This window comes from Malaclemys terrapin, chromosome 7 (genome assembly GCF_027887155.1).
Source record: "Malaclemys terrapin pileata isolate rMalTer1 chromosome 7, rMalTer1.hap1, whole genome shotgun sequence".
Taxonomy (NCBI): domain Eukaryota; kingdom Metazoa; phylum Chordata; order Testudines; family Emydidae; genus Malaclemys; species Malaclemys terrapin.
The window spans coordinates 87,918,992-87,938,864 of record NC_071511.1 but is presented as its reverse complement, the minus strand read 5'-3'; the positions used below and the strand labels follow the sequence as shown (position 1 = coordinate 87,938,864).

The following is a 19,873-nucleotide window of genomic DNA, read 5'->3' as shown; positions in this document are numbered from 1 at the left end:
CAGGAAATGGAGCCTGAGACCTGGGAATTCCAGTTGTTGCTAGAGAAGTAGTAGGATAGGTATCTTTTTTTTTTTAAGCTCTGGAATCCTCCTTGCTACCTTCGGCCATCAGCTTTGAAAGACTCATTATTGTGGACAGAAAGATCAGCGGTTGGGTGAGAGGGTGTAAAGACACAAATTGATGCAGGGACTGGCTGTGTAAGGGAAAGACAAATGGATGGAATAGTGGAAAGAGGATTTACGGGTCAGGGATTTAGTGTTTAAACTTCATTTAAAAATTGGGAACCCCTCCCTGGGATGGAGCCAGCATCAGAAAGGTGGCTTGGATTGTGACTGTTAGATATGAAGTAGCCGAGAATAATTAATTAAACTATTGCTTGGTGAGCATGGTGGATTTGATTTAAACCAAATTGATTTAAAACATGATTTAAATCACTAGTCAGGAAGACTCGATTTACTCATGGATTTCTACATAAAAGTGCATTCTTGTTGGTTGTTTTAACCTTAATACATATTCTTCACAACTCAGAGATAGATGTAGGTTTCATTTTTAGAAGGTATACACTATACATTTTTAAACAGTGATTTATTTTGAAAACTTTTCAAATTAGTTTTACAGCTATATCAGAAAATGAATGATTGTTTGGTTATTTCATTTACCAAAGGTAATTGAAGCAGATATTTATGAAGTCATTGGGAGGTGAACTACCTCCAATTCAACAGGTTAATCATTAATATTTGGAGGATTTTCTTGCCATGTTGTATTAGGAGGAGAAGAACATCACCAGACAGATATTTAAATTGTTTTATTTAACTAAAACAACAACGTTATGTATTCTGGATTTTTTTTTCAACAGCAAACATATAATATTTTAGCAAAACAAGCATATGAATTTTTGAATTTAGTTAAACATTCAAATTTTTTAAAATCAGGTTTGTTTTGTTAAAATTGTTTTTAACTAAAATAATTAAATGAAATATTTAAAAACAACAAAAACTAAATTGACTATGTCAGCCAGGTCAACATGAGAAAATTAAAATACTGGCTTCTGCAGCTAACTCAATTGTCTTCACCTTCATTTTCCTATTTATTCATAATCTGGAAAAGAAAAGCAAGCTTTCCTGTTTTTTCAGGTCCCAAACGATTTCTCAATTTGGAATGAATTAGACCAAAGGAAGAAAATATTCTTTCTACACCGACAGAAGAAGCTACTGCTGTTAAAAGCGAGATTATCACTTCAACAGTCTCTGAATCCAAGTGCTTAAGTCACTTCCACCAGTTCACTGGTGTGACTTTCTTTAAAACATCATCAGCAAACATATATTTCTTGAATGGTTCATCCTTAGCTCTGAAGTTTATTATAGTTGGCATTTTGGAGGGATGATTGCTGGATGTCTGTGATAGCCAACTCCTCTTCTTCAGCAGTTAAGGTTTGACCGTGGTACCGAGTATTGAAAATATTTGCAAGAAAATGAGCTGGAGATAGTGCTTGTCCCATTCGTTTTTTTAATGCTTGTAATTTAACTCTGTCTTTGCATATTTCTCTTAAGATCTCACTCAGTTCCTTCCAAATTTCAAGAGCTTCAGCAATAAAATAGCTCTTTCCCTGCATTTTGTTCAAGGCTACAGAAATAGGCTTCAGGGTACTCAGCATGTGTTCAACATTTCTCTTAAATCCAATGTTGAGAACTTTGGCTGTGACAGTGCCATCTATTTTTTCACGATTTTGTTCACAAACTGTCATCAGATTAGGCCAGTTCTTGATGTAGTGCTCAAAACAATCCACTATTGCCTTCCATCGCACGTCTTGTGGGAGAGTTAGCTTGGTTCCTTCCACTTTTTTCAGAGCAGCTGATGCAAAGTGGTTGTTACGGTAGTACACCTCTACCTCGATATAACGCTGTCCTAGGGAGCCAAAAAAATCTTACCGCGTTATAGGTGAAACCGCTTTATATTGAACTTGCCTTGATCCACTGGAGTGCGCAGCCTCCCTCCCCCCCCACCTCCGGAGCACTGCTTTACTGCGTTATATCTGAATTTGTGTTATATCAAGGTAATGGTGTATTGTGCAATTTCAACAACATTAGCCTTTATTTCTGGAACACTGAAGTCTTTGGCCAGGAGGTGCATTAAATGAGCACTGCAACCGTATATTATTAGCTTGGGGACTGACTCTGTTCACTCCTAAATAATTTCTTCTCATCTTGGATATATTTGCAGCATTGTCTGTGACCAAGCTGCATACTAGACATTTAAATTTTTTCCCCAACAGTTTGTTATAGCTTTTCCTGCTACTTCTTGTAAGTATTCTGCTGTGTGTGCATTTCCTAAGAACATAAGAATGGCCATACTGGGTCAGACCAAAGGTCCATGCAGCACAGTATCCTGTCTGCCGACGGTGGCCAGTGCCAGGTGTCCTAGAGGGAGTGAACCTAACAGGTAATGATCAAGTGATCTCTGTCCTGCCATCCATCTCCACCCTCTAACAACCAGAGGCCAGGGACACCATTCCTTACCCATCCTGGTTAATAGCCATTAATGTTTCAATTATTAATGTATCCTGATGTATCAGTTGTTTCTGTAAGGAAGACATTCCCTTCTTCTGTTGTCACACAAGCACATACAACAGGATCATTGTGGACATTGCTCCACCCATCAAGACTCAGGTTAACAATTTCACCCTCTAGACCTTTCATACACTTTATCCAGCAATTTGTCTGAGACATTTGCTCTGTTGGGTGGATTGTATCCTGGTCTTAATGACTGAACCGTGTTAATGAAATGTGGGTTCTCAATCATACGGAAAGGAGAGTTTGTTGCATAAACAGAGCGGACAATTTTTTCATCAATTACCTCTTTTTGTAATCTGCTGGTACTTATCACAAACTTATCTATGGTTGTTTCTGGGTGATGGAGATTTTTTTTTCTTTTTGCTACAGGTGATATACTATGGCTATGTGACGTACATGATGTGACTGAAACACTATCATTGGCAGATAACTGAAACTATAGAAAATGATGGTGATCTTAAAGGTGGATAGTCTTCAGAATCCTGTATGTTGAGGATGGATTCTCCTAAACAAAATAAGCAATGCAGTTATTTAATTATTATTCCCATACTGCTCATTTAGTATTACTCATTGCATTCACTGACACTCAGTACTACTTTTAAAGGTGAAATTGTAAAAGGAAGATCTACCTATATCAGCTATTTATTTTTTATCACAACTACATCTAAAATGATAGTACCATAGAGTAACAACTATATTTTTTTGCTCAAACATGAGAATTCAAGAATAGTCCAGAAGGAAGACAGGCAGTCCTTAAGAAAGAAGTATGAAATAAAAAAGTTTACCAACCTGAAGATCCTGCATGTTCAGACATGTTCCTTTCATCATCTTCAACACAGCTTCCTCCTGAGAAGGAACACTTCTCATGGTGTTGTTTCATTCGGGCAACCAGGCCTTGCATTTCTTTGTTGCACTGTTTCCATTTTGCAAACATGCCTGTCTTACCCACAGGTAGAGGAACTTCATTAAAATATTCCCAAACTGGGTCTCTTTTTACGGCCTGCTGCCGTTATATGGTAGATCTCAAATGAATGAAGGCTATGCTCAGAAAGACCTGAAGCCTTCTGGAATATACTGCTCAGACTTTTTCACTTTTGTTTCTACTGCCTGTCCCTCCCTTCTCACATTAATCTCCAGTCTTCTTCTCCTTGTCCAGTTCTATTCTGCCTGTGATGGGTTGAGTCACAGAGATCCCCTTGGGACTGCCACCTGATGTGCTGTGACTACCTCTGAGCCCGTTTTCCCTGCCAGCTTGGGATTTCAGAATCCTGTCTTGTTGAGCCAGACACGCTAGCCTGCTGCAAACACAGACCCAGGTCTGAACCACATCCCCCAAAGCTGCAGGCTTGAACTGAAAACCACTTTGCAGGTATTCCTGTCTCCAGCACCCAGATATCCAGTTCCCAATAGGGGTCCAAACCCCAAATAAATCTGTTTTACTCTTTAAAAAGCTTATACAGGTTAAACTCATAAAGTGTCCGCCCTCTATAACACAGAGAGAGAGAGAGAGAGATGCACAGCTGTTTGCTTCCCAAGGTACTAATTACTTATTCTGGGTTCAATAATAAACAAAAGTGATTTTATTAAGTATAAAAAGTAGGATTTAAGTGGTTCCAAGTAATAACAGACAGAACAAAGTAACAGAGGGGGTAGCAAAGTAAGTTACCAAGCAAAATGAAACAAAAGACACAAGTCTAAGCCTAATACATTAAGAAACTGCATACAGGTAAATATCACCTTTGGAGATGTTCCAATAAGCTTCTTTCACAGACTGGACCTAGTCTGGGTTGAATTCTTTCCCCTGGTATAGTTCTTGTTAGCTCCAGCTTAGGTGGTAACTAGGAGATTTCTCATGACTGGACCCTCCTTTGTTCTGTTCCACCCCCTTATATAGCTTTGGCACAAGAGAGGAATCTTTTCTCTCTCTAGGTCTCCACCCCTTCTTCTAAATGGAAAAGCACCAGGTTTAAGATGGATTGCAGTACCAGGTGACATTGTCACATGTCCTGTGAGACCCCAAGCCTTCATTCTTCCTGGCTTGACTCACAGGAAGGCTTGTAAGTAAACAGAGCCATTTACAACCAATTGTCCTAGTTGATGGGAGCCGTCAAGATTCCAAACCACCATTAATGGCTCACACTTTGCATAATTACAATAGGACCTCAGAGTTATATTTCATATTTCTAGTTTCAGATACAAGAATGATACATTTATACAAATAGGATGACCACATTCAGTAGATTATAAGTTTTGTAATGATACCTTACAAGAGACCTTTTGCATGAAGCATATTCCAGTTCCATTATATTCACACTCATTAACATATTTTTATAAAATCATATGGAGTGCAACGTCACACCACCCCCAACAATCTTCTATTCATTGAACTTTTTGAAACTTTGCACTTTTAGAGAGAGGTAAGGGATTGACTCTGTGTACACAAATTTTCAGAGGGACAAGAGGGTTGAGGTCTGTTATTTCTCACATCTGTATATTATTTTATAATTTATTTAAAAATAGTTTTGCTGTTAACAAGCATGTTATCTCTGGAGAGACAAATCCACAGTTGGAGAACTGCAAAACTAAGCATCTCTGACGATATCTTGGTATCTGATGGTATCCTCTAGACTGAGCACCGAGTCCCATTGGGTAGATAGAAAGATTAACCTAAATAATTTATACAGAAGCTCCTGGAACCTTGTAAGATTGGGTCCCTAATCCATGAACTATTGGAACTCATTTACAAAACTTTTCTTAAACATTACATGATTATATTGTCTTGTACTATAGAATGAGGATTGATAATCCCTATGCCATGATGAGATGGTTTTAATTAAGATACATTATAGTTCAAAGCTATCTTTAGATAAAATGCTTTTTGAGGAAAAAAATCTATCAAAAAATCCGATTTTTTAATAAAAAAATAACCTGATTTTATTTATTTATTTATTAAATCATTGATTTTTATCCACCCTGTTGGTGAGTGGGGCTACAGATACCAAATTCCCTTCCCAGAGCTCACTTTGCCCATGTGGTGGGGAGACCTGCCTATTTTTAGCACACAACCAAATGGCTCAGTGGACCTGAAGTTAAAATATTTGCCATGTTTTAATCCCATATGAGCTGCTGCTATATCCCCACCTCTGCTTTAATTTTAATGTTGTTTCCTTCCCCCATCCCCCCCCACTCTGGTTTCTCCCACATCTTTCTGGAGCTCTAGACTGTAATGTCATGAGGCCTCGTGTGGCACCTACCATCCCTCTGACCAAAGAACAAGATATCTGTCATACTGTCAGGGCCGGCTCTGGCTTTTTTGCCACCCCAAGCAAAAAAAAAAAAAATGTGCGGGGTGGCCAGAGCCAGGGTGTAAGGCGACTCCCTGCGCTGCAGACGTGCCCCAGGCAGCGGAGTGCACGCCCCAGCTAGCGGGGGAAGGGAGCAGGGGCAGAGAGAGAAGGGGGGCTGCCAGGGCTTCCTTCAGCGGGGCACTCGCCAGCTAGCCCCTCCCGCCGCGCCACCTGTCGGGAGGGCTCCGTGCCGCTCCGGTCAGCGGGCAGGGAAGGACACGGGCTTCCGGGCTTGCTGCAGACCTGGCACCGGCTGGGGCAGATAGAGCGCGCAGCCCGTTCCTAGCAGGGCGCTCCCCTCCTCTGCGCCGCCGCCCCCTACAGGGCAGTCGGAGCAGCGAACCAAAAAGAAAAAAAACCTCCAGGGTGGCCGAAGTGGCAAAGCAAAAAAAAAAAAAAAAAAAAAAAAAAAGGATTGGAGGGAAGCCACCCCTTAGAATCTGCCGCCCCAAGCACAAGCTTGCTTGGCTGGTGCCTGGAGCCGGCCCTGCATACTGTACACACTTCCTTCCTCTGGGCTCAGCCTCATGTAAGAATCAACCTCTGTTCGTTTGGGGAGTAAAGTTTTGTCGGGGAAGGAGGGAGAACTCAGGCTCATAGTTCTCAGCTACTGGTAGCCATGGTGGACAGTGTAGTATATGCAGGACTTGGTTAGACAACACACATGGTGGTAAAAGCAACCTATATGACATGGTGAAAAATGTATGATACCTGTCTACGCTACATCTTCTGAGGCTGCTGCCACCAATAAAGAATTGTAGGTCCCAGTTTTGCCAGTATAGACACAGTCTAGTACAGAAGAAGCTGTGCTGTTTTTAACTATGGGTTTAAGTGCTACTATAGACAGTTTTTGAGTGTAAAGATGACCAGCTTAGATCAGGTCATCTTGAAACAACTTGGAAAATGGTTTAGTCCTGTCTACGTAAGTACTTAAACCATTGCCAGCTACACCTCTAGCTGACAATGGGTACAGAATATGCAAATGCAGAACACTAGCCACTGGGCCAACCACACCAACTTTTAAAATCAATTTTAGGAACTTTTTAATTTTATTGCTTTCACATTTTAGATATTTTGCTTAAATGCTTATCAGAACTTGAAGAAAACTTGCATTCATAATGATAATTCTGTTCTTAAGATAACTCTTGAAACATTTCTGTAGAATTGGTACTTTCTTCTCTTAAGCAATGTAGAAGACTTACTACTTCCAAATCTATTACATGTAATAGTGGTTAGTGACTTATGAGGAATCAGTCAGAATGGAGCTGTACTTTTTTGTGGTGTTTAATTTTGGAGTAATCTGTCCTCTTTATTTTACTTTTTCTTTATGTAATGCATGGAGACTGTCCACAAACGTGGCTGTGTTTACCGTGTGAAAAATCAGTAAAACTAGTATTTTTATTTTTAAAACATAAGGAACTTTTGATACACCGCTTCTACATTTTGTTGGTAAAAATGGGGGCCAAATATGAATATTTTTTTTGCTTGAAGTTTAGGAGATACAAAGGTCCTGTGTCTTTTAGGGTAGTCTTTCTAGATGAGATGTTATGCTTTTCATTTGTGGCATTGCAACTGAGCTTTTATATGCTAGATTGGATTAAAGCTCTGTTATTGCATTCTGTCATGAAGTTTGCTCTGTGTACGAACTGTAGCCTACAACTTTGATGCCTCAAGTAGCTTTCATTGCTCATGTTCACAGTGGGTTGGCAGTAAGACTGACTGTGGAGGTCGGCTGAATTTTCATCTGCAGAGGATTACTGGGAGGTGCTCTTGCACAGCAAGAAAAGAGCCCCAGTGTTCTGCTTGTGTGCAGTATTTCTAATTTATGGATAACCAATTTCAGTCTTCATTGTCATTATTCCCTCCCTCCTTCACCCTTCAAATTCACTAGATTCAGCCATGAACGAAATACGACAGTCTGTCTGCTTGAAATCAAAAATAAATCGATTGAGCTGAGACCAAAAGGCTGCTTATTCTGAGCACAGCAGTACTGCGTTCTGCTTCCTTCATCACTTTGTCTTACTTCTTTTCTTTTGGTAGAGGTTTTAAAGGCATTATGAGAGAAACACTTTTAAAGTCAGAATATTTTCTTTCTCATTTTCTGTAAAACAGCACTTGCTGCATCTTGTGGGGAGGGGTTGTTTTTTGTTGACTCGAAGATAAGCAGACATGTGAACTTGCATAATTCAGTCTGTGATTCATATATTTAGCTAGATTCTTGGGAACAAACAAATGAATAATTGATATTAGTTTGTTTTGCAAGGGTGGATGAATTCCACCAGGGGCGGGGGGAAAATATCAGTATGTGTTGCAGATTCTTAAATATCCTAACTTTCATTCACTTTTTATTCTTCAATCCTCAAAGCTCTGAATTGCAGCCAGTGTTCCAGTCAAGGAAGTCTGTGCAGGATTCCATTTTAGAGCTCAGTGATGTCATCCATTGACTGTCAATGTTAAATCACTTGATGTGCTTTCTCTTCCCACCTGCCAAATACCCAGTGTTAACTGTGTCTGGAGATGGAGAAGTGGAAATTTATCATGGCAGGGTGCTACCATTGGACTACTAGTACACTAATTGAAGTTATTTCTCTTATTATTTTTCTTTTATTTTATTATTGTAACAACAGTAGTATCCACAGACACCAATTAGGATCAGGACCCCATTGTACTAATTGTTTTACCAGACACACAGTCAGAGACTGTCCCTGCCTCAAGCATTTTACGATCTTAGATGTTTATAGTCAAATCTGCTGTTATTCCAATCTGCTTGTTTGGTTGAATACAATGTTAAAAATTGGTTAACTTGTTACAAATGGATCCTCTAAAGTTCCTGAATTAATCGTTGTTGTTTTCCTGCCTATCACAGAGCCCATGCAGAAGCACCGTCATCTGTAAAACACAATGCAAGGACAGAAACTAATGAAAAAGTGAAGGATCAAGAAGAAGAGGAGAATGGCGATGATAGAAAGACTGTCGAGTCAAGTGGTGGAGGGGCTCAGCCCGAAGAGAAGAAGAAGAAACAACGTTCTGGATTTAGAGATCGTAAGGTACAAAAGCTTGTCACGCAGAATGTTCTTCTATACTGCTGCAGTTGCACAGTAATGAAACAGGGAGAGAAAATACAGGACACAGAATTAAAACTTTAAATACTCTGAGTACTCATGGGCTGACTTTTGGTATTTACATTTACTGGCCTTCATTTTAAAGAGGACCAGTGACTTTGAGTCACCCCTTTTCTGAGTGCTCAACTTGAGATGCCTTAAGAGGGCTTGATTTTTGGGAAGTGTGGCCCTTTTGAGGTATCTCAAGTTGGTTAACTAAAAAGTGAGTTACTCAATCACTAGTTCCTTTTTAAAATTTAGGCTAGTGGCCTTCTACCTTGCTCTATATTAAAAAGCAGTGATTAAAATCTGAGAAGCCTGACATAATTAAAAATTGTGTCTTAAGTGTCTTGCCAGTTGTGGAGGGGTTGGGTAAGAAGGGGCGGCTCCTTTGTATTCCATGTGGTTACTCTCTCACTGTAGCTACTGAAACACAACTTTTCTCTTTTCTGCATTCATAGAAAGTGTGCACCTATGTTTATTTGCTGTTTGATTTTTCACCCTCTCCCTCCTATTTTTAAATAGGAAAAAAGCACTCTAATAGTGAAGTGGTACTTCTGACCTACCTTAATTACTGGGAAGTTATGAGTGTTTTGGACTCCTTAGAATGATCTGCAACATTAGTTGGTCAATAGCTGTTACTATCAATATTACAAGATTACAGTTTGGTCTGACGAAAAGTCCTATAACTCAGTCTTAGCAGATGGCTGTATTTTTTTTAACCTCTCTGGGTGCTTGTTTCATTGGGTTATGTTTTTTTTTAAGGGTCTATGCAGTACCAAACAGAAGAACAAAAGAGTGTATTTTCTTCACATTTCCTTTTCTATAATTTGTTTCTGATAATTATTTTAAGTCCATATGCTGGAGGCTGCATCTCATTAGTTGCTAAATTGTAAGTGATTAGTATGTAGTGGCTCAATAACTTTTCATATGTTGTAAAGGCTTTGTTTGGAGATGCAGCATTATTTTTTGGTCTCAGTAGTTATATGGAATTTAACTGAGTTATCCAGCCTATCTCAGAGTGTCTCCTGGGGTTACAGACTGTCCCTTCTGCTGGTATGTTAGTGAGGATTTTAAGTGAAGTTCCATTCTAAGATACTAGACTGAGATTTTCACAACTGTGTAAGGGATGTGGATGCCCAGTAGCCATTAATTTTAATGGGAATTAGGTGTTTAAATCCCTTAGGCAGTATTGAAAATCTCAGCCCTGATCTACACTAGTTTAGACAAATAGGTTTATTTTTCTCTACCAGCAAGGCGCAAAGTTATGATAGGTATGATGGTGGGGAGTTGGGTTGCTTGCTGGCTCCCTCTGCTGTTGCCTCCAGCTGCTGAAGACAGGATACATTTCTTGGCTAGTATGGATATTTATTTTAAGTAATTAGGAGCCATTCCTAAAATTACCAACCTCTCTCCCTTCTAAATTAGGAAAGGTGGGGCTATGGTCAGGTTTCACAAGTAAGATGTTTCATCAGTGAGAATCATAGAGTAAATTAGTTTATAAGATTATAATAGATTATAGTTGCAAGTCATCAGGTCCACTCTAGAACTGGATTTCTCTCTTCTGACTCAGTGATAATCACTGAACCTACTGTGGTTAATCAAATTAGTAGTTTGCCAGCCTCGTGTCTTTATGGGAACAACAATAAGTAGATTGCTTCAGCATGGCCCATTGGCTAACTGAATCAATGGTATCAGTTTGTTCTGATGAAGGTGTGATACTGGCAGACCAGGTGCCAACTCATGCCAACGTCCCCATTTCTCCACTGAACCCTGACAAATACATAGTTGGAACGCTTGTAAGTTGCTGCATGCATTAATCTCATTTTTAACATCTGTATCCCATATTATAAGGTAATATTAGAACATTTTATTTGTAAACCTCTGTAACTGTGTAAATTACCAGACAGAAGAGAGACATTAGCTAGTGTGAAATGCAGGTCTCCAACCAGAGGTGATAAGTCCTGCCTATCATGGGAAGCTCATCACCACCAGAGAGACAAGAATGGAACATTCAAGAAGGCAAAAGTCTTCATTGCTTTCTCCTTTCAGTGAAGATGAGTCATGCAAGTGAATTCATCCCATCAGCTGAGTCTGCAGCTCAGAGCAGAAGGAAGGAAGGGAATGAAAAACACTAACAAGAAGGAACTGTTTCTTTATGCTGCTTGGACATTGGGAGGAAAGGATTACTAGGCATAAGCAAATGATCTCCAGTGTTTAGCCTGAATTACTGCTAAAGGACATATAGGGCTTTTCTTATTATAGAAGTTTCTATTACTTTTGGAACTTTAGATTGGAACTCATTTGTGTGTATATATTTTGACCTGCTTTAACCTTGTAAATAACTCTTGATTCCTTTTCCTATATAATAAAATCTTTAGATACTTGTAGATAATCCTATAATAAACTGTCTTTGGTGTGAGATCTAAAGTGCATTTTACCTGTGATAAGTGACGGGTACTTTGGGACTTGGGAGTAACCTGAATATTGCTATAATCCTTGGTGTAAGGGGTGAACTGTCACAAAGATAGGTTTACCTGGGTGGCAGGACAGATTTGAGTAGCCAAGGGAACTGTCTGTGATTCCATGGTTGGGCTGTTACAGTGCTTGAGGAGTTTACACTGGATAATTGGTTGGTGAAATCTAAATGTAGATCTCACAGCCAGTTTGGGGTTTGTCCCCTGATTCTTAGCAGTCTTCCCAAAGGTTGGTACTCACAACCTTGAGCCACTACAGGACATCTTGACAGAAGGTTTACCAGCATCTTTACTAACAATAAATCCTTTTCTTCTACAGCACAGGGATAAGCATGTCTCCTCAGAGCCTGATGCTGAAGTCTAGTCCTGCATGAGGCAGTAAGCCTAACTGGTAGTCTTCCAGCAGTTCACCAAGCACTGGATCCCATGTTTCTGTTTAAGTGAACCCTTTATTTGTGGGCTTGGTCCCATCTCTGGTATGTAGTCAGCAGTTACAGTAGTGGATGACCTGTCTAACTGATGTATGTTGTATTATTTTTGTAATTACTGTAAAGTCAGCCACATGAAGTGGGTGAGTTTGGGCACAGACTCAGGTTCTATGTTCTGTTGTTGGAGCGACGTGACCCATTCACATTCAAAACTGTAGTCAAATGAAGTTATAGGAGGATGCTCTGCTCTGAAAATCGGTCAGTTGTAGTAGTTCAGGAGTTTCTGGCGCATAGAATCATAGAAGATTAGGGTTGGAAGAGACCTCAGGAGGTCATCTAGTCCAATCCCCTGCTCAAAGCAGGATCAACCCCAACTAAATCATCCCAGCCAGGGCTTTGTCAAGCCGGACCTTAAAAACCTCTAAGGATGGAGATTGTACCGCCTCCCTAGGTAACCCATTCCAGTGCTTCACCACCCTCCTAGTGAAATAGTGTTTCCTAATATCCAACCTAAACCTCCCCCACTGCAACTTGAGATCACTGCTTCTTGTTCTGTCATCTGCCACCACTGAGAACAGCCTAGCTCCATCCTCTCTGGAACCCCCCCTTCAGGTAATTGAAGGCTGCTATCAAATCTCCCCTCATTCTTCTCTTCTGCAGACTAAATAACCCCAGTTCCCTCAGCCTCTCTTCGTAAATCATGTGCCCCAGCCCCCTAATCATTTTTGTTGCCCTCTGCTGGACTCTTTCCAACTTGTCCACATCCCTTCTGTAGTGGGAGGACAAAACTGGACCCAATACTCCAGGTATGGCCTCACCAGTGCTGAATACAGGGGAATAATCAGTTCCCTTGATCTGCTGGCAGTGCCCCTACTAATACAGCCCAAAATGCCGTTGGCCTTTTTGGCAACAAGGGCACACTTCTGACTCATATCCAGCTTCTCGTCCACTGTAATCCCCAGGTCCTTTTCTGCAGAACTGCTGATTAGCCAGTCGGTCCCCAGCCTATAGCGGTGCATGGGATTCTTCCTTCCTAAGTGCAGGACTCTGCACTTGTCCTTGTTGAACCTCATCACATTTCTTTTGGCCCAATCCTCCAGTTTGTCTACATCATTCTGGACCCTATCCCTACCCTCCAGCATATCTACCTCTCTCCCCAGCTTAGTGTCATCTGCGAACTTGCTGAGGGTGCAATTTATCCCATCATCCAGATCATTAATAAAGACGTTGAACAAAACCAGCCCTAGGACCGACCCCTGGAGCACTCCACTTGATACCGGCTGCCAACTAGACATCGAGCCGTTGATCACTACCCATTGAGCCCGACAATCTAGCCAGCTTTTCTGCCCATCTTATAGACCATTCATCCAATCCATACTTCTTCAACTTGCTGGCAAGAATACTGTGGGAGACCGTATCAAAAGATTTGCTAAAGTCAAGATATATCACATCCACCGCTTTCCCCGTATCCCCAGAGACACTTATCTCATCATAGAAGGCAATCAGGTTGGTCAGGCATGACTTGCCCTTGGTGATTCCATGTTGACTGTTCTTGATCACCTTCCTCTCCTCCAAGTGCTTCAAAATGGATTTTTTGAGGACCTGCTTCATGATTTTGTCGGGGACTGAAGTGAGGCTGACCGGTCTGTAGTTCCCCAGGTTCTCTTTCTTCACTTTCTAAAAAATGGGCACTATATTTGCCTTTTTCCAATCATCTGGGACCTCCCCCGATCACCAAGAATTTTCAAAGATAACGGTCAATGGCTCTGCAATCACATCAGCCAACTCCCTCCCCCCCCTTGGATGCATTAGATTTGGACCCATGGACTTGTGCATGTCCAGCTTTTCTAAATAGTCCTTAACTTGTTCTTTCACTACTGAGGGCTGCTCACCTCCTCCCCATACTGTGTTGCCCAGTGCAGCAGTCTGGGAGCTGACCTTGTCAGTGAAGACCAAGGCAAAAAAAAGCATTGAGTACTTCAGCTTTTTCCACATCTGTCACTGTTGCCTCCCCCATTCATATTCTTTCCATGTCTTCCTATAATAAACCAAAAGGTCGTATGTGTGATGTCCTAGCATAGGGGGAAAAAACTTCAGTTGAAATCTTCGAGTTTTGAAACATGGTTGTTATCCCAGCACTGTTAATGAATGCAATAATTAGTGATGAAATAATAAATTACGCATGTCACAAGTTATTTTGGATGGTGAAGCAATGTAGGAGGAAGCTAGGATATTATCGCTCAGCATCAATTAGAGCCTGAGGCTGTTGTTATAAACTGATGATTCTAGGGCAAATATCCTCTTGTGTACATGTGTAACTTGAGTAATATTTAGATTTGTTTATAAACGAGAGAGAAGGAAACAGTGATGAAGTGCTATTGTAGCTGAAGGTTAATGACACAACATGAATGGTGTAACTTGTTCGCTGATTAATTTGAAAAAGTTTTATGTACTGCATTAGGACTACTTCACTAAGATCTATTTGGGAACTGTCATTAAGTCTTGGCAGGTATTCTGCATTATGAGGGCTAATTATGCTGAGACTTCATTTCAATATGCATTGCAGTAAGCAGCCTAAAGTCAATGAATGTTAATTTATCTGCACTATTACTATGCACGGTGTGTGTGAAACCAAACTGCTAGAGTTCCTGCTCTATCAGATGATGATGATCCGAGGGGCCTGATGACACTGTGGAAGTGCATTGAAATGTTAATTACGGTGAACCTTGGTTTATTTAGTGTTTTTTCTCATGACAACAGAAGAGATTCTTTTCCTTCAACCTGTCATATAGAGCCAACTTTAAGCTTCCAGAACAGTGGTTCTGTCTTGTTGGGCATGGGGGATCCCTTACTGCTGTTTTTTCAAACCATCTCCCTAATCTAGGAATATTTGTATTAATTGACAAATGCAAACTCTCCCCTTTGAGCCAGGTGATACTGCTCTCAGAGTCTAGGTTTTGGCTAGAGTTTAGCTTTTTAGACTGCACAATATCTTTTGACTAGCCTGCTTATTGAAAAGCTTTCAGAAACAGGAAGAACCTGTTGTCAGAAGGATACCATCTCAGGAAATGTTGTGAAAATCCTTGCAACCTGCTGTATTCCAAAAACAGAAAATAATAATAATTTTCTCGCCATAAGTAACTCTACTAGGATTGACTTTAGTCCTGGGTCTTAAGGATACTTCTGAATAGGTATTAATGTTTTCCCTGTTGAAATGACCGAGAAAAATCCACGCACATGCGATGCGTGTGTAAAATATAACTACTACTATTATTTGTGTATCCTATTGTCTCTGTCCTGTTCATCCTCTGTTAAGTGATGAAATAGCTTCAGCTGATCTGATGCAGTTGTGAACAGAGCTGTGTACAATAGAGAAGAATATAACTAATCTTGTTCATTGGTGTATTAGAAAATTTCAATGTTGAATGTGTTTTTCTAGAAGATAGGATTTGAGAACAGCCTGTTAGATATGGAACTAGTTGGATATATATTTTGTAATTCCACATTTGGCTCAAATTCCCTGTTTTGTTAACCTATCGTGAGTTGTCACTTTCAGATATTTGTTTGCCCCTTGATGTTTGTTACGGCTAATAATTAGAATTTGAAAGAAAGTTTGCACGTCTCCAATTTGTAATAATGACATCTAACATTATCCTTCACTAAGTTCTTTTATATGACATTTACTAAACTCACTGTTTTAAAAGACACATTTCCTCCTTGCTTTTAATATTTTTGTCCTTTTCTGGTCCTATGTATATTACTTCTTAATCCCGATGTAAACCACAAAAACAAAACAAGAATCCATCAAGATTTTGAATTGATCCATTATTGCATACGTGTTCTATCCCGATTCTGAATTCCATGGACTCTTATCTACAGCTAGAATCCATATGCAGGATGTAGATGGATTCAGAAATCCTTCTTGATTTTCAAGAAACTGCTAGGTCAGCTTTTGCTTTATTTTTCAAAATATTACCCACTTTGGGTCCAGTTAAAATGGTACACTGAAATACTTGCTCACTTCCTTATCACCTCTTCTTTTTTGTTGATGTCTTATCTTAAATTGCAGTCTAATCAGAATACAGCAATCAGGAAGCTGACACAGGCTGAACTTTCAAGTCCGCTTATTCTAGAGCTGTGTTTTCTGAATTGAATTCCTGTGAAATCTAGTATTGATCTAAGGAAGCTTTCTGATGGTCTGTTTCATTAAGTGCTAGGACATGAGATACTGTCTTCTCTGTGTACTACAGGTCATGCTTTGGGATCAGTGTTTATTCCAAGATGGAGGTAACAGTTTGCAAAAGCACATGAACATTTGGCTGGTGGTAATGTAGAAATAAAAGCTGCTGAGCAAAGACTTGCTGTTCTTGGACACAATGGAATACAAATCTATATTTTTGCATACTACTACCATTACCTTAATGCGTTTGTGATCATTTAGGCTTTCCACTGACTTAGATCAACTCTGATTGCATGCTTGAGAAAAACTTGTATGTTTGCAAGATTCACAAAGGAATCTTTTTGCGGATACAGACTAACACGGCTGCTACTTTGAAACAAATGATAAACTGGCTCTGGGCAGAGATTTGAGAATATTGCCCAGGGTGAATGATTTAAATCAAATTGATTTAAATCACTAGTCAGGAAGACTCGATTTAATCATGGTTTTCTACATAAAAGTGCATTCTTGTTGGTTGTTATAACCTTAATACATATTCTTCACAATTCAGAGATAGATGTAGGTTTCATTTTTAGAAGGTACACACTATACATTTTTAAACCGTGATTTATTTTGAAAACTTTTCAGATTAGTTTTACAGCTATATCAGAAAATGAATGATTGTTTGGTTATTTCATTTACCAAAGGTAATTGAAGCAGATATTTATGAAGTCATTGGGTGGTGAACTACCACCAATTCAACAGGTTAATCATTAATATTTGGAGGATTTTCTTGCCATGCTGTATTAGGAGGAGAACATCACCAGACAGACATTTAAATTGTTTTATTTAAGTAAAACAACAATGTTAAGTATTCTGGATTTTTTTTCTTCAACAGCAAACATATAATATTTTAACAAAACAAACATATGTCCCTCGCTTCTCACATTTATCTTCAGACTTCTTCTCCTTGTCCAGATCTATTCTGCCCCCAACAATCTTCTATTAATTGAACTTTTCAAAACTTTGCACTTTTAGAGAGAGGTAAGGAATTGACTCTGTGTACACAAATGTGCAGAGGGACAATAGAGTTGAGGTCTGTTATTTCTCCCCGCTATATATTCTTTATTTATTTAAAAACATTTTTGCTCTTAACAAGCATGTTGCCTCTGGAGACACAAGTCCACAGTTTGAGAACTGCAAAACTAAGCATCTCTGATGGTATCTTCTAGACTGAGCACTGAGTCCCATTGGGTAGATAGAAAGATTAAACTAAATAATCTATACAGAAGCCCCTGGAACCCCGTAAAATTGGGTCCCTAATCCATGAACTATTGGAACTCATTTACAAAACTTTTCTTAAACATTACATTAGGGTTACCATACGTCCGGATTTTCCCGGACATGTCCGGCTTTTGGGGGCTCAAATCCCCGTCTGGGGGGAAATCCCCAAAAGCCGGGCATGTCCGGGAAAATCGGGAGGGAGGGCTGGGCCGGGGTCGCGGTGCCGGGCGCGCGGTGCCGGGCCGGGGTCCAGGGGCGCAGTGCCGGGCCGGGAGCCGGGCCGGAGCCGCGGGGTCGGGCCGCCGAGGGGGTGCGCGGGGCCGGGGGGTCGAGCCGGGCCGCCGGGGGGGTGCGCTGGGCCGCTGGGCCGGGAGCCGGGGGGGTGCGCTGGGCCGGGAGGTCGGGCCGCCGGGGGGGTGCGCTGGGCCGCGGGGCCGGGAGCTGGGGGGTCGGACCGGGAGCCGGGCCGCCGGGGGGGTGCGCTGGGCCGCCGGGCCGGGGCCACGGGGGTGCGCTGGGCCGCGGGGCCGGGAGGGTGCGCTGGGCCGGGAGCCGGGCCGCCGGGGGGGGGTGCGTTGGGCCGCGGGGCCGGGAGCCGGGGGGTCGGGCCGGGAGCCGGGCCGCCGGGGGCCGGCCGGCAGTGCTGGGCGGGCCGGGGGTGGTCGGCCGGGGGCCAGGGCCGGCACCCCAGGGCCCGAGCCGACCCAGGCTGGCGCCGCCGGGGGGGCCAGCCTGGGCCGCACCTCCTCCCCCCACACCCTCCTTACCTGCCCAGGCTTCCCGCGAATTAAATGTTCGCGGGAAGCAGGGGAGGGGGCGGAGTGGGGGCGGGGGAGGGGGCGGGGCTGGGGGCGGGGCCAGGGCCCTGTGGAGTGTCCTCCTTTTGGAGGCACAAAATATGGTAACCCTACATTACATGAATATATTGTCTCATACTATAGAATTAGATTTTATAATCCCTATTCCACGATGAGATATCTTTGAGCTATAATGTGTCTTTAGATAGGTTTTTTCCTTCAAAAAGCATTTTATAAAAAAAAAACAGATTTAAACAAAAAAAATGATTTTTTTTTTTATTATTGATTTTTATCCACCCTGATGGGCCCCCTGCAGAATCTTATAAAAATGTAGTGCAAAAGGATTAGAAGAATAAGTGAGGCAAAATTATGCCTTTGCTCATGAGGGTCAGACAGTGGCTAACAGTAATCATACCCAACTCCAATCCAGAAATGAAGGATTACTCATCTCCTTCCCCGCCCCCCATTTTTCCTCTCTCTTCACATCTCTTTCCGTCTCTTACACCAAAACTAAAGTAGGGAATAAATCCCTAATAAATAAACTTAGCTTTTACTCAATATTGCCCAGATGTCAGGGACCATGGCTCTCAACCCTGGTCCTCAAGGCTGTTTGGTGCTAAGAAGTTCAACCTGCCACCTAGGGGCCTGCCAACTACTTTCAGAATAGGAGCTGAACTCAGAGAGAGGGCCCCAATTGTGGGAGTTGATTGGCAGAACACTGGGGACTCTGATTGGTCCACAGCCGCTGTTTAAACTGAGCACAAGAACAGGAAGTTGTCCATCCAACTGGGATCCACCTTGCTCTGGATTGTGTGCTTTGTGCTTCCTGTTCCCCTGGATTGAATTCCTGATGTTCTGACCCTCCCTGACTCTGTTTATTGATCTGTGGTTCTGCTCTCAAGTTTGTGTTCTGCCTCTGTTTTCCTGGTAACCTGTCCCTGACTGCCTCCTGACATGCAATTCTCAGTTTATTCTCTGCCCTGTCTTGGACTCTGCCCTCGCAGTATTTGACCTGTCCTGATTCCTGACTCCTGCTTTGACCACTAAGTCAGACTGCCAATGTCCTGGTCATGACACCAGCCCAAGTGTTCTAAAATCATGATTCAGGCCCCAAAAAATTGAGGTTGGCATAATAATAGCAAAATTTTTTAAAAATAATAATTTTTGTTCTCTTTATTTACATTCTGATTTTTGAATATTGAAGGTTCATGTTAAATTTTTCTCCACAACCATGAGGGCTAGAAACTTAGTTTTAAACAAATTAACGCTGAAATTCTTAAGTGATCACATGACTCCAGGGGCTGGGGCTTTAGAAAAACATGAGACTTAAGATAAAATACAAGATTTGTGATAAAATCCTGAGAGTTGGCAACACTAAGGCCTGGTCTACACTTAAAATTTAGATCTACCTAGTTATGTCACTCAGGCGTGGAAAAAATTCACATCCCTGTGTGACATAATAAAGCTGATCTAATTCTTGGTGTAGATGCATCTAGATTGATGGAAGAATTATTCTGTCAACATAGCTGTTGCCTCTGAGATATGGATAAATTACAGTGATTGAAAAACCCATTGCGTTGTTGTAGGAAGCATCTACACTACAGGCGGTGTAGCTGTGCTAGTGTAGTGTAATCATAGCCTAACTCCTATTGGCATTGTGCAGCCATTGCATTTAGAACCTGTCATAATATGGCAAAGTTTTACCAGGA

The 19,873-nt window shown here is 41.4% G+C and overlaps 1 protein-coding gene across 1 annotated transcript in view; it reads left to right on the top strand.

The window, feature by feature from the left end:
• The window catches only part of MICU1 (mitochondrial calcium uptake 1), a 221,834-nt gene that overhangs the window by 62,220 nt on the left and 139,741 nt on the right, over positions 1-19,873 (top strand). Inside the window, exon 3 of the mRNA XM_054033805.1 lies at positions 8,785-8,965. Within this exon, the coding sequence (XP_053889780.1) occupies positions 8,785-8,965 (181 nt within the window). The remainder of the gene's footprint in view (positions 1-8,784; positions 8,966-19,873) is intronic.